The 13,781-nt window shown below is 42.6% G+C and overlaps 1 protein-coding gene across 16 annotated transcripts in view; it reads left to right on the forward strand.

Moving 5' to 3' along the window:
- KCNMA1 (potassium calcium-activated channel subfamily M alpha 1) overlaps positions 1-13,781 on the forward strand; it is a 739,336-nt gene that overhangs the window by 585,188 nt on the left and 140,367 nt on the right. For all 16 annotated transcript variants that reach the window (XM_060034718.1, XM_060034719.1, XM_060034720.1 and 13 more), the window contains exons 16-17: positions 2,354-2,422; positions 11,616-11,702. In XM_060034718.1, coding sequence (XP_059890701.1) covers positions 2,354-2,422; positions 11,616-11,702 — 156 coding nt within the window. The remainder of the gene's footprint in view (positions 1-2,353; positions 2,423-11,615; positions 11,703-13,781) is intronic.

Below are 13,781 nucleotides of genomic sequence, written 5' to 3' on the forward strand. Positions count from 1 at the left end.
GCTTTTCCTTCTTTGGACCTCAGTCTGTTATCTGTACGAGAAGGGCAGGACCAGCCAGTCTTGAAGTGCCTGAGTCTGAAAATCTATGGTTGTGGCACTGTTTGCATGTACCGGCGTACCTCTTTTTATTACACTTGGCTTTTTTGCACTTTGCAGAAACTGCATTTTTTTTTTTTTTTTTTTTTTTTTTTTTTTACAAATTGAACGTTTGTGACAACCCTGTTCAAGCAACACTATCAGTGCCATTTTTCCAACAGTATTTACCCACTTCATGTCTCTGTGTCACATTTTGGTAATTCTCACAATATTTCAAACTTTTTCATGATTACTATATTTGTTATGGTGATCTGTGATCTTTGATGTTACTATTGTAATTGTTTTGGGGTTTTTTTAGCAATAGAGTAGTTTTTAATTAAGGTGTGTTCATTGATTTTTTCGACATAATGCTATTGCACACTAATAGACTATAGTGTAAACATAACTTTTATATACACTGGGAAACCAAAAACTTCACCTTACTTGCTTTATTGTGATAATTGCTTTATTGTGGTGGCCTGGACCAAACCCACAATATCTCCAAGGTCTGCCTGTGATCACTTTGTTTACATCACTCTGTCCCTCTCTTCTTAGTCCCTTTGGCCAGTGAACAAAGGCTTGTTTTAGGTCAGAGCATTCTTAAAAAGAGGCTTCTGTAAGGCCATGTAGAAAAATTTTAGATACTGATTTGAAAGTTACAAAAGAGATCTCAGATCTGCTGGTCCGCCCTGTGCTAGGTAAGGAATATGCCCAAGGCCATGTAGATTTTATTGACTTTTCTGAGTTAGGAAGCGCCTTTCTTTTTCTATCTAAGTGGTAGATGATATCGTAGTAGCTAGGAGGACATGATCCACCATTACTATGAACTGTTTCTTCCCTTCTCACCAACAGTCAGGTCGTTAAAGCAATTAAGATCCTTGATCCCGTGAACCACCAGAATCCCAAATCGGAGTGGCCATTGCTCATAGGATTTCAGCAAATCAGCATCTTCGTGATCAATGCTAAGTTAAGATCAGCCTTCTCCTTGAGTTTGGCACTTAGTTGTTATTTACATTAGAAAGCGGTTACTTAATCTGGTAATTTGTTTCAACAAATATTGCATAAGCCACCTGATAGTTTAAACAATTTAAGCTCCAGAGGTAACAACCCCGTAAAGGGTGTGTGTTAGTGGTGCTCTAGGGAACATAAATTAAGAAGAGCATTTTTCTAGCTGTAGTTGGGTATGTGGGTTGGTGTTTCAGCAAACTGCACAATCAGCACAAAACCCAGGTCATTAGAGTCTGCTGGCAGGAATCAGAAAATCTGCAAATCACTGGGAGAGCCCAAATACGCCTGGATGGAAGTGGTCCTTTGAAATCTGACTGTCTGTTTACAGCAATACAGGGGATCATGGCCTCCCAGGCAGTAATGAGCTATCGGTCTTATTCCCATTGCAGAGCTTGAGGCCTTCACCACCACCTTACCTGCAAGCAATACATACACGGGTCCAGCGCATCTGATTGTGTCACTTTTCTATTTAGAAGCAACCCAGAGCCTCCCAGTCCACTTAGAATAAGCTGCAGATTCCTTGTTGTAGCCGGCAAAGTTTTCATGATCTTGTTTCCACCTAGTTCCCTGACCTAATCACGGTCACTCTCGACTTTGCACACTCAGCTGCAGCCTCGCTGGCCTGTATGCTGGTCCTCAAACACCCCGACTTCCTTCCTACCTAAGGGCCCTTGCACTTGCTGTTTCCACTCCCTAGAAAGCTCTTTGCCCAGATCCTCTCATTGCCGGGCAGATGCGGTGAGACAGCTTGGATGGAGCCAGGAGTAACAGTGCCGTCGCCATGTGCTGGGATTATTACCATCACGGAGGCTAAGGATAACTACCATCATTCTGAGCGCACAGGGGTCTGCTCAGAACAACAGTATGAGCCATTTGTACAAAAGACCGAAACGGAATCCAGATAACAGGTCCAGCTGCTCCAAATACCTCCCTCCCCGTGCAGTTAACTACCCAACCGAGTAGCTAATGAATCTGGCCCAGCATAAATCCCCAGGCACAAATCCCTGCTTCAGGTCTGTGTCTAGACATCCAGAGCTGAGTGCAATTTGCACTTTGAACATTCAGCCCCTTATCACTTGTGAGAAATCAAGCTTAATGGGGAGGATGGGGAGGTGTGGCTCACATCCCCCTCCCTCTGGCACAGTGACCGTAGAATGCGGGTCCCTTGGGTAATGACCGCATCAGGAGATGGAAAGGTCGTAACAGTGTTTGTTCTGTGGCTCTGGTCGTTCTGAAGCGCTGACTGCGGGGTTTCTCCGTCTCATTGCAGGCTGTGTTTTGTGAAGCTCAAGCTTCTGATGATAGCTATTGAGTACAAGTCTGCCAACCGAGAGAGCCGGTAAGTTTGCCGTGACCCAGCGGCTGGCTGACGTTTATGATGGTAAGAGTGCAGCCCGGGAACGTTCAGTCCACTTCTTTCTTACACATTACTTATTTGTTTGGAAGCCTAATGCAACACCTCTCCGACTCGAAGGCACATTTCAAGGTGTGTTCAGGTAGACACTGCCGCTTCTATCCCAGACACTGCTGGGCACCCAAAGAGTATTTTTCCGGGGGAAAGGGATGAGGCATCCAGATCTCTAACCCATCATGCCAACTTACACTTTTCACCCTCTAAGTATAAAACCAGGGACAGACCCTGTCCTTAAACCCATTTTTACTGCTGTGATCAAAAAGCAGGTGGACTCTGGCCTCCTTCATAGCAGGCATGGGGCAGAGTCGTGATGGGAGTTTCCAGCTCTCTTGGTAGCCAAATTACAAGCAGCCTATTGTGTACCATATGTTTCTCTCCCGGTGCAACTGAAATCCATGTGGCATGAATATCAGCTACATGTAAATTAGCCAGGCGAGCAGGGCTTGGAGGCAGGAGCCCTCTTTATTTATTTTGCGCTTAATTATGTGCAAATCAGACTGATGAGGGACTGGGTCTGGTCGAAATAGATAACACCCCAGTCAATATATGAGTTTGCGCTGAAAGAAGGAAGCGTTGCATCAACAAGGAATTTTGTCGGAGTACTGTATGCATTACAGACATAAGAGAGATGATTGTGGCTCCCCAGTTCTTATCAATAGTTTTGGAAGAGAGCTCACTGAGAAATGCTCAGGCTTGGGTCCTCTGAAAGGACAACCGTGCTTTTTTCCTAGCTATGCTAAAAAGTCTTCCTTTAGGTGCCCAAGGGAAGGGCGCAGATACCCTCCAACATACGCCTTAATAACTGAGCAGAGTGCAGGGCAAGACTAGAAGGTTCCTGCTATCATCATTTAAGGAGTTTTCATTATCCTGGTGAATGACTCAATAAGGCCCCAAACGTGCAGTCCGTGTCTCTATGACCAACAAAACACCAAACAAACGCTGGATTGGAAGCCAGTCATTCCAATGTTATCTGTTACCTCAACCACCAGATCAGATTGCTCACAACGTCAATCTGATCCCATGTTAAACTATTCTGAAACTCCAAATCAACCAAAAGGAAGACACAATGGTAGATTTGGTGGCCACATGGTAGACCATGGTTGTAGCCGTTAACAGCTATTTACACAGATACACATTTTCCTTCTCTGTGGTGGCAAAGTGAAAAATAGTATTTGCAAAAAACCCAAGAGTCCTTGGCTCTTTGCCGTTCAACAGATAAGGTGGATGTTTCTGGGATTGTGGCTTGCCCATGTTGTTGCCAATACACACCTGTACCTGTGTAGGGGAAATGTGTATCCTGGGTTTCTGCAAATGATATTCTTCATGTTGCCAAGTCAGTAAATCTTTGTGTAATTCAGTGTTCTCTTTTTATCACTTCTGTGCATCTCTTAAAAAAAAAAAAAAAAAGTCACGATGCAAGTGATTCTGAATAGCGCTTCTCCACCATGCTGGAATGATTTCATGGCAGGGGACTGCACCCTGAACCTTGACCAGCCGTCTTCCACCTGCCACCTTTTGGTCACGAGGAGGGAGAGAGAAAGGCTGTTCATGGTTCGGTGTGAATCCACTGTCACCATTCTAAGAAAAATAACTCAGAGCTTTCTCTGAAGACACAATCTTTTCTTTGATGGACGTTCCCATTAATTCGCCAATCTGAGATGTTTTCAACGAAGCCAGATTTATACATACAGATAGTTTTTTCAAATTTCCTTTTTCAGAAAAGGGAGGAAAGAACTTGTTTGGCTTGGTTTTGGCTTTCTGTGTGCAGCTGCCAGCTTTAATCCTCAAACGTGGCTTGGTCTCAGTGTGGAAGCACATTGGTTCTTTTGGAGAAAGGTGTGCTGGAGGGAATGTGGATCGGGCCTCCGAGAAAACACAGGACTCACACACAATATCCGTGTTAAAAAGAACTGAGTTTCTGACCTTCCTGAGATAATAGTTTTGATTTTGTTTTTCATTTAAAAATGTCCCATTTCCCTTCCTCTCCCATTTCCTAAGCGATCGGGTGTGAAAATTCGGAGAACCCTGCTTCTCTTTTCCACGCCCACCCCGTGCCTCCGACCTGTGTGAACTGCCTCCTCTGTTGCTGTTATCCCATGATACTGTTTCCATGCTTTGTTGAAAAACCTTGTTTTCACACACATCCTTCAGATAATTTGAAACAAAGGTTTTATTCCTTCTATCCTTCTGGTGTCAGTCAATTTATTATCCAATTGTTTGATTTTCAATTCTTTTCTTGTCGTTTTGCAGAAGCCGAAAGCGGTATGCTCTCTTCGTTAACTTTCCTCCCAACTTCCACCCTCCGTCTTCACGTCTAACCACAGGACTAACCCTTTGCCAAGAATTCAGGAAGACAGAGATTATACATATATGTGTATATGTATATATAATCTCATTCCCTTGTCTAGTAGATACATATATATGTATATATATGTATTTTTATATACAAACCTCTCTCCAGCCAGAGTCCATAAAAATTGAAAGTAGCATATTGCTTTTCTTGTTTGATTTGTTGATCCTTTTGGATGGCGCACTAACTTCTTTGCAGGAAACCTACACAAAAACAGAGGCCCAGTCCTGTTTTCAGTCACGGCACCACCGATGGGAACAAATGCTATTAGAGTTGACAAAGGAGGACGCTTCTCTCCAGCCCTTGGTGTCTGTTTCTGTCCTGTCCTGATGTGTCTTGGTACCATTTGTCTGCATACCACATCCACGTTCCCAGTGACCTCCTCTGCCCTGTGTCGGGTTTCCAGTGTGTAGAGCCGAATTTGTGTCCTTTTATCCACAAAACAGAGACCAAGCCCTTACACTTAACTCTTTTTCCTTATGCTAATTTTGATGATAACATTTGGCGTACTTTCTCTCTGGGCCAGTACTCAGTACAGACTTAGAACACTGCTACTGCATCTCCAGATCATCACATTTGATTTACCGAATGAGTACTGTTTATTGAGATGAACTCACCATGGCTTTCTTTCTTCCCAGTGTGTTTGGGCATATTTCTTAATATGAAGTATCTCAACTTTCACCATGTGACCTCACCCTGTTTTGCTGCTGTTTTATGTTGCATGAAGCATGACCAAATCCTCATCGATAGATTTTTTTTCAACTTTTTGGGTTAATATTTCCAATGTCGTTTTCTCGAAGACAGTACTGTCGAAAACATACGATTGAGATTCCTACTCGTTCATCCTCTCTAGAGTTGTTTTGCTCTGTGATTGTAATCACTGTCATGTGTTTGTGTTTGTAATTGTGTGTGTGTGTGTGTGTGTGTGTGTGTGTGTGTGTGTATTTGTCTGGAACTCTTTACGAAGTCAGATTCTCCTGTGATTTTCTCGAGTAGAGGTGGCTTCCTGTCAGTTTGGTATTATTGATATGATCCAACTGCGAGAAGTTACTGCAACACTTTGCATCTTCAAAGGTCCACAGTGGTTGCACCTCTGCTGTTGGCTTTTGGTCTTTGAGTGCTTTTATCTTGTGGTGAAGGCATGTGATGTAGGCATGACTTGTCCTGAAGCGTATCAGAAAGTGACATGGCTTGCTCCCAGAACCAAATATCCAGCATGGTCCTTCCCAAATGAACTCTCTTCCCCATCCCATGTGGCTACTCTTTTCCTTATGTGCAAAATAGATTTAAAAATGCCATTTCTAAAATGATTGAGATGGATTCAGGCTAAACAAGTCCTTGCCCCTGTCATTGGCAGACCACAGTGGCAGTCATTTGAGTGTGACCAGCTGGGAGCAATCTTTATTATGCTGTCTCTGTGTCAGTGAATTGGGCTCAAATATATTGAAGCATAGACTACACACTGTGCTCTTACATATCTTCTGTAAGAAAAGTGCATGTGTCTAGTTGTGTGGGACTCCAGCAGAATATATTTTAAAGCATAGAAGTAATGAAATGAAAAGTGTCAGAAAGGTAATAAGATTTGAGCTTTGGGGTTTCTGTAGGCTGTGCCCTAGCGCAGCCCATAAACTGCAGGGCCCAATTGGGTCAAACAGAGTCCCACGCAATAGCAATCATCAGTGACCTTGTGTGGTCAGAAAGGCCACTTCCCAGTGGCATGATTCATCTGGGCACAGCATGAGCTGAAGTTCTAGATGGTTCTTATCTTCTTGTTCTAGTTAATGAAGTCCCATTAGCTTGCTAGACACAGATATAATTACCATGTTATCAAGTACAAATTATCTTCTCATGTGAGTGATATTTTTGTAATTGCTCAGGGAATGGTACGCTACACCTATCAAAATTGGGGGGTGGGGAGGAGAGAAATATGCACCTGTCATATTTATCCATAATGGATAAAAGTTCCCTTTAAAAAAATATCTGTTTCCGTTGAGTTACTGATTCTTGGTTGTCTCCAGAAACAGCAAACAAGTAAAGTTTATGATGATTGAAGAAGGGATAACTAGCTGTTTCCCAGTTGTTATGCATAAGTGGTGGAGAAAGGGAATAAATCATTTTGCCCCATCAAGCCCCAAATCTCCAACCTGAGCAACGTTCGGCAAGAGAGACACCATGAAATGAGTTGCAGCTTGTGAGTTGGAGCTCCCTTCCCAGAGGAACCCGACAGGATGTTTCCCTGTTAGACTGAGCCCTGCTAGCAGTTTCATGTGAATGTATTTCATGTTTAGGAACTGATATTTCAGTTTCTAAGTGAGTGGTGTTTTCAATATTGAAATCAATTGTTCCAACTCCCCAGGTGACATGCCGTGTATATCTCTGTATATTTACGTATTTATACTTAATGCACCTGGGAGATTCTTAGCTCATTTGCCAACCCCCTAGAAGAGGTGTGGTCACTCCTTTGATAGGCCCGACTGGTAAGAGCTGCAGCTGGCTCTTTGAAAGAACAGCTGTGACTACGTTTCTCTTTATTAGAGCGGGAAAGAAGACACTTTTGGAACTGAGACCACTGCTTGTGGTTTTCATTTGTTCAACAGATAGTTGAAATGTGCCTATTGCATTCAGGGCTCTAAACTGGCTACTATGAGAAACTTGTTTACAAAAGTAAATAAAATAGGATTATGTTTTTCACTTTTTTACTTAACTATGGGTTCCCTACAGAAAATACATCTTTGTTTCATAGAGTGGATAAGGGGCCAAAGAATAAGTCTAGATACATAACTAGTTTGAGAGCAAAGGATAAAAGGAGAGAGAGAGAGAGCAAGAATCCTTGGGGAAGGGACCACACCAGCCCTTTGCCTCCAGCTGTTACTGAATGTTGTCAGTTGAAATTAACAAGGTCATAAAAGAAAGAGGATAATTTATAGTTCCCCGAACTGAGAGAAAGTCCACCCCTGCCAAGAAGATGTCCCCATTGGAATTCTGCTAATTGATATATGGACTTTTTTCTTAGAGATTATCTTGATTCTTCACATGACACATCTTGAAGTTTATCTCTGATAAGCTAGTGAATTAGACAAAATTGGAGCAAAAGCCTGATTTAAAGTGAGGCACAAGGAGGGAGACTTTTGGCAGCCGTAGGAGCCAAACAAACTTAACATTGGATAGTCTTTTGAGATCAAAGATCTTTGGCAAGATTTACATATTCCCATTAGAAGGTCAATAACATATTCTAAGGGTAGCAGGCATTTGGCAGGAAAAAAAGTTACTTCTGTCTAGGATCCTTATCTTTTTATATTTTGAAAGAGAGGAGGACTTACTCTATTTAAACTTTCTAGATTTGGAATGTGGATAGAAGACTCAATGTCTAAAATATCAAAAAGAGTAACATATTTCCTCAGAGCGACTTTGAAACTTAGTACCCTTCCACAGGAAGTATTATATGCAAAGGTCCCCTGAAATCAGGGGCACCTGCTTCTTTACCAAACCCTTAAATCTGTGAGTGGGATCCAGCACAATGAGCTTCCTTATGCATCTAGATGTCTTTCCTTCATTGTTCTCGAGAGCTGACCTCAGTCTTTCAGTTCCTGCCCAGAAGGCTGCCTTAGGCTGATCGGTATACTGCAAATGATTCAGCCTCACATCATCACATAGAGATGACGTAAAGCCTCTCCCCCATGTCCAGAAGAGAACTAGAGGGCATCCTGAAACCCCACGGTCACTGATGTCTTTGGAGGTGCTTTCGGTACCTTAACAATCAGCCATGAGGTTTAAAGAACAGAGAGATACTCCACTGTGCAACCAATAGGCAGTCCAGATGAGCCCATCTCCAGATGTGGCGTGGAGATAAAATGTTTCAGATACCGCGGTCGATACAGAGGTCTTTCGATGCCACTGGGATGCCTCCTAGGTAGTTTATTAGCACCAAAGACAACATGAGAGCTGTGATGCTGTGAGAGATCATCTGTCTCTTGTTTAGTTGTTGTAATTACCTGGCTTACTAGTAATAGTGACCACGTGTTAAGAGCCTACTACGTGGCCCTCACTCTGCACATAGCATGTACTTTACTGCTCTTAGTGACACTTGAAGCTAGTGATTACTCACCCCATTCTACAGACGAGGAGAGTGAGGTTTATCGGCAGGTACATGCCCAAGGCCAGGACCTGAGCTCGGCTGCCCGACACAGGCACCTGCTCCCTTAACGGCAGCAGAACTGAGATTTGAACACAAATCCGCTCTACATCAGTGCCCAGAATCTTTCCCCTCCACCACACTAACGTGACTAAAGCAAGGCTTGAAGACTGTAATAAATTATCGCAACCTGCCATCTCCGGAATGACAGTCCCGAATTCTCACTGTGTGCCAGTTCTTATTCACTGTTGCTAAAGAACAAAGGAAGTGAAAAGAAACTTTCCATTGATGGGAACCATGACACAATGGGCTTGATCACTGGAGTGCAATTAATGAAGCGTATGATGTAAAAAAGGGAAACAGGGTTCTGTGCGAGGCTTGTTTTGCGCATATATGTCACCGAGACATTGATGAGTGTCAAATTTCCTCTTTTGAATTGCATTGTTAAAATCATGATAGGATTCTTTTTCACTCAGAAGCTTTTTTTACACCCTTATATGAATACACATCAAAATGTAGGCTTATCCAACTTTAAGGTATTAGTTCCTTTAAACTCCAGAAGAACACAGAACTTTTCATGTATGTCCCTGTATATTATTCTGGAGTGTATAGTTCTTCACCCTGTAATTTTTTATCTCATTATAGACAGGGTATTTTGATAAGTAGTCCTGTGTTCCATTCCATGGGGCCAGCTAAAGTGATAATTGGGGCATTTGGGGGGCATTTTTTTGCAATAATAAATAATAAAAATAATCACTAATATGCATTGAGCTTTCTGTGCATCATCTCCCTTAATCCTCTGAAAAAAGACTGTGCTTATCTTCATCTCCATCTCATAGGTGAGGTAATCGAGTTCTAGGAAGATTCAGTACCTTGCCCAAAGTCAGACAGCTACTGAATGGCAGGGCTGGCATTTGGACTTAATTTCTGATTGCAGAACCAGGGCACAGAAGAACTGCCATGCAGGCAAGGGGGTAGGAAAGTGCAAAATCCAGCATCCTGCCTTTCTACAACATTCCACTTACTTGGATTTGAAATCCATCTAAACTGTGAAAAAACTCTGACCCTTTTCCTCCCATGATCCTGAAAAGTCAGAGGGCTCTTAAACCAAGGTGAAGAGGTGTTGCAGGGGTGATTTGGAGGTGCCCGTATGGACCTTCTGCCCATCGCAAGCTGTGCTGTTAGCATGGCCTGCTGCTTCCTGACTGGCGGGGAATCTCACCGTTGTCTGTGGTTCTAGGGCAGAATACTCAAATCTTCATGGACTCTTGCTATTATTTAGTGTTAATCACAACGATGTCACAGGATTGGTTTCCCCCTGTCAGGTCTTGTTATGGGTAATGATGGAACTTCTTGTGACCACAGACATTTTGCAGTAATGATCTGCTGTGAGTTCTCCGAGCAGAACAAAGGTTCCTCTGCGTCCTTCCTGTCTTGCTACAGACACATCACTCTGTTGGCCACGGCACTTTTTGGTAATGGTTTTACCAGCAGTAAAAGATTACACGTTAAATACCATTCTCTGTTTTGATTGTTTTAGACAGTTGAGGACTTCCTTTAGCCTGATTCCAAACATCTATTACCTTAAACACCAGCTTTTCAGATCAAAGAGTACCTCTGTCGTATCTGGTGCTGCATTTATTTACAATGCCTCAATTCCGTGTCCATTAAGCCCAAAGCCTCATCTCAGTCTCTGTGTAAGATAGCCCTGTATTCTGCTTTTGATCTGAAGACAATTAAACTTGCTTGTTTCATCCATTTATTAGATTAGGATACATTTATCTCTTCTGTCAGTCCAGACACAGCTTGGTCAGCTAATCTATTTATACCACTTTGAAATAGGACAGGGTATATTTAGGTTCATACTTCCCCACAGGGGAAGTTTTTTTAGGGATAATTTGCATTCGTTTTCTAATTACAGTTGGCCCCAGTGAGGATATACTAGACACATACCTTAATCAAACACTCCCATACATCTTTGTAAACAGCAGACTGGAATCATTAAGTATTTCCAACTGCTGGCATTTTTCTTTCTCATTGCTAGGGTAGGTCCAATTCTTTCTACCTAGGCTGCGCATGGAATCCACTTCCATGTCCTTGTCAGTGTCATGCAGATGTTCTGCTGGCTTCTGCATTGGTTACAGGTGTCCCGTACCATTCCCTGCAGTAGTATGTGTTGTGCATATTTGTATGTTTCTGTATGCATATAGGGGTCCCATTAATGCTCTGTCATCTAATGGAAAATTAGTGTAGCTGTAGCTCTATTAGACCAATAACACTCAACATTGACTGTCAACAGCAGTTTCCAAAAGGATATATTATTAGGAACTTTGCTTCAAATCAGAAGCGCATGGCAATCCCATTGTACAAACCTGACCCTAAAACATGGATTTGCTTTGATATCTGCAACTGGGAGTATGCCAGCCTGGGAACTGGGCAGCAGACCTTTATGATGGCGTTATCCAATTAAATGTGTGGGACAGTGGATGTCAGGCTGTAGACAAAATCTTTGGGGAAAGCATTAGACTAGTGGGCCCCCTATAAAGTTAACAGTACGGTGTAGCCTTCAAGGTTTTCTTCTTCAGAACACGACCTCACAGCTATGTCTTCTTTGTTTGTTTTTGTTCACTGAGCAGTATATTAATTAATCCTGGAAACCACCTTAAGATCCAAGAAGGTACTTTAGGATTTTTCATCGCAAGCGATGCCAAAGAAGTTAAAAGGTAAGAGTTTATTTTCACTTGCCTTCCTTTTTGGCTCAGACCTATGTATCTCCATCCACTGAGATATGCTTTCAGTGTGTACCGGGCCCTAACCCCAAAGCTTCTTAACATGTCTATGGGCATCAGAGGGTGCTGAATCTTAGGAAGAAGAGACTGTGCTTTCAAATGCTTCCATGGATTCCTCTTCACACAGTCAGTTCCACACCTTTGAATTAGAATAATAACATTTTAGACCTAGGAGGCCCTAGATACCTGCTCTTCCATTTTCAATGGGAGGAAAGTGAGTCCCAGGGAGCCTAAGTGATCAACCTGGTTCTTGATGACCCAGAACAACACAACATAGGATAACCGGCCCCTTGTCTAGTGCTTTTTACTTAATAGTATCCAGGCAGATTTACTCGAGAATTAACCGTTTTCTACTTTAAGTGCCACATGGAATCTCAAAAGGTTTGGATTAATTTCAGATGAAATACTAAACCGGCTGTATTTTTATTGGTGGCCTTCTAGGTAAGTGGCTGAAGTTGTCAGGTTCACTTCTTAAGCCTCTGTAGGTACAGCCCAGGATTTCACTGGCCTCAGTGTTTCATGACACTCTTATTAGTATCCTCAAACTGGCCTCAGTGTTTCATGACACTCTTATTAGTATCCTCAAACTTGTTTAAAGCAGCCCAGGAAGTCATAGGGTTTTTTGATTCTAGCCTGCGAACTAGGAAAAACTTACTAGTAGAAAATGTGACTCAGATGGTCAGACAGGTCACTCAGCTCAACAACGTTACATAAAATCTTTTAAATAAATGATGAATTGTCAAGATCTATCATTTTTGTATAAGCCTATTGTCTTCATTCCGTGAGCTCCTCCTCAAAGCCAGGCCTGTGCTAGGTGATCTGTGTTCTTTAATGCTACTCCTCAGAATAACCTGGTGAGGTAGGTCTTCTAAAGCTCTTCAGGCTTTGGTTTCCTCATCTGTGAAATTGAGGCAAATGATTTGTTCAAGGCCATGCAGCATGTAAGCAAGTGGCAGAGCCCAATTAGAGCTGGTCTTTCTTTTTCTAAAACCCACGTTTTCGACCACACTTAATAATACTAGCAAATTGTTACGCAGAGTTCAATGTGCGCCTGCACTGTTCTACGAACCAGGTACCAGGTGTTGATGAACTCATTTAATCCTCTCGACAACCTCAGACAGGTACCATTACTATTCCCGTTTACATGCGAGGAAACTGAGGCACAGGTTGGTTAACTAACCCGCCCAAAGCTACACTACTAGTGTAAAGTCAGGATTTAAAACCAAGAAGTCCCGTTCCAGAGCTTATGTTCTTAATTATTTATTTGCCAAGAGGTGAGCCTGCCACGCTGAGTACAGACCTGTGAGATTTGATAACTGACACTTATTTTCTTCTTCACCCACTCTTACAAACTAGCCATACTAGTTATAGAAGCTTTTAGGACAAAATGGGGTACAGAAGCAAAAAAAAAATCCTTGAGATGGAGGAATCTAATGATTTAAATTTACTTCTGGAAATTGGGAAAGGATTGCCGTTATTCAGGTGTGGAAGAGGAAAACCTCCTCGTCTAGTTCCTGGATCCTCACCTTTTCCAGGAGTACCCCTGAAACTGGGGTCACCTGAGAGAGGAAAGTGAGGGTAAATGAGACTGAAGCCCCTCCAGGTCTTCTGGGAGAGAAGGTTGTGCCCCCGTCCAAACCGCGAGGCACAAAAGCTGGAAACAGCATCTCAGCACCACGTATGGGGGCTGGGAGCACAGCGGCACCATCGATCACATGTACCTCCCAGATAGCAAATATAATATGAAGCTCCCATTTGTGTAATTCTATTTCCTGTTGCATCTCTCACTAATGAATGTCACAAATACCAGGCAGTCCAAAAAACAAATTACCTCCTATATTAGGGAGTGCAATATGTCTCATTTCAGTGCTTTATGGTATTCACAAATACATGCTGACACAATCAGCCTCAACACCAGCCTGTAATTTTCCATGGTGTGTGATGTGTCAAGAGCAAATGCTGTCAGTTAGGGGATTTCGAATAGATGAAGACTGCGGGAAACCACAGAAAGGA

This window comes from Delphinus delphis, chromosome 16 (assembly GCF_949987515.2).
Source record: "Delphinus delphis chromosome 16, mDelDel1.2, whole genome shotgun sequence".
NCBI classification, from domain to species: domain Eukaryota; kingdom Metazoa; phylum Chordata; class Mammalia; order Artiodactyla; family Delphinidae; genus Delphinus; species Delphinus delphis.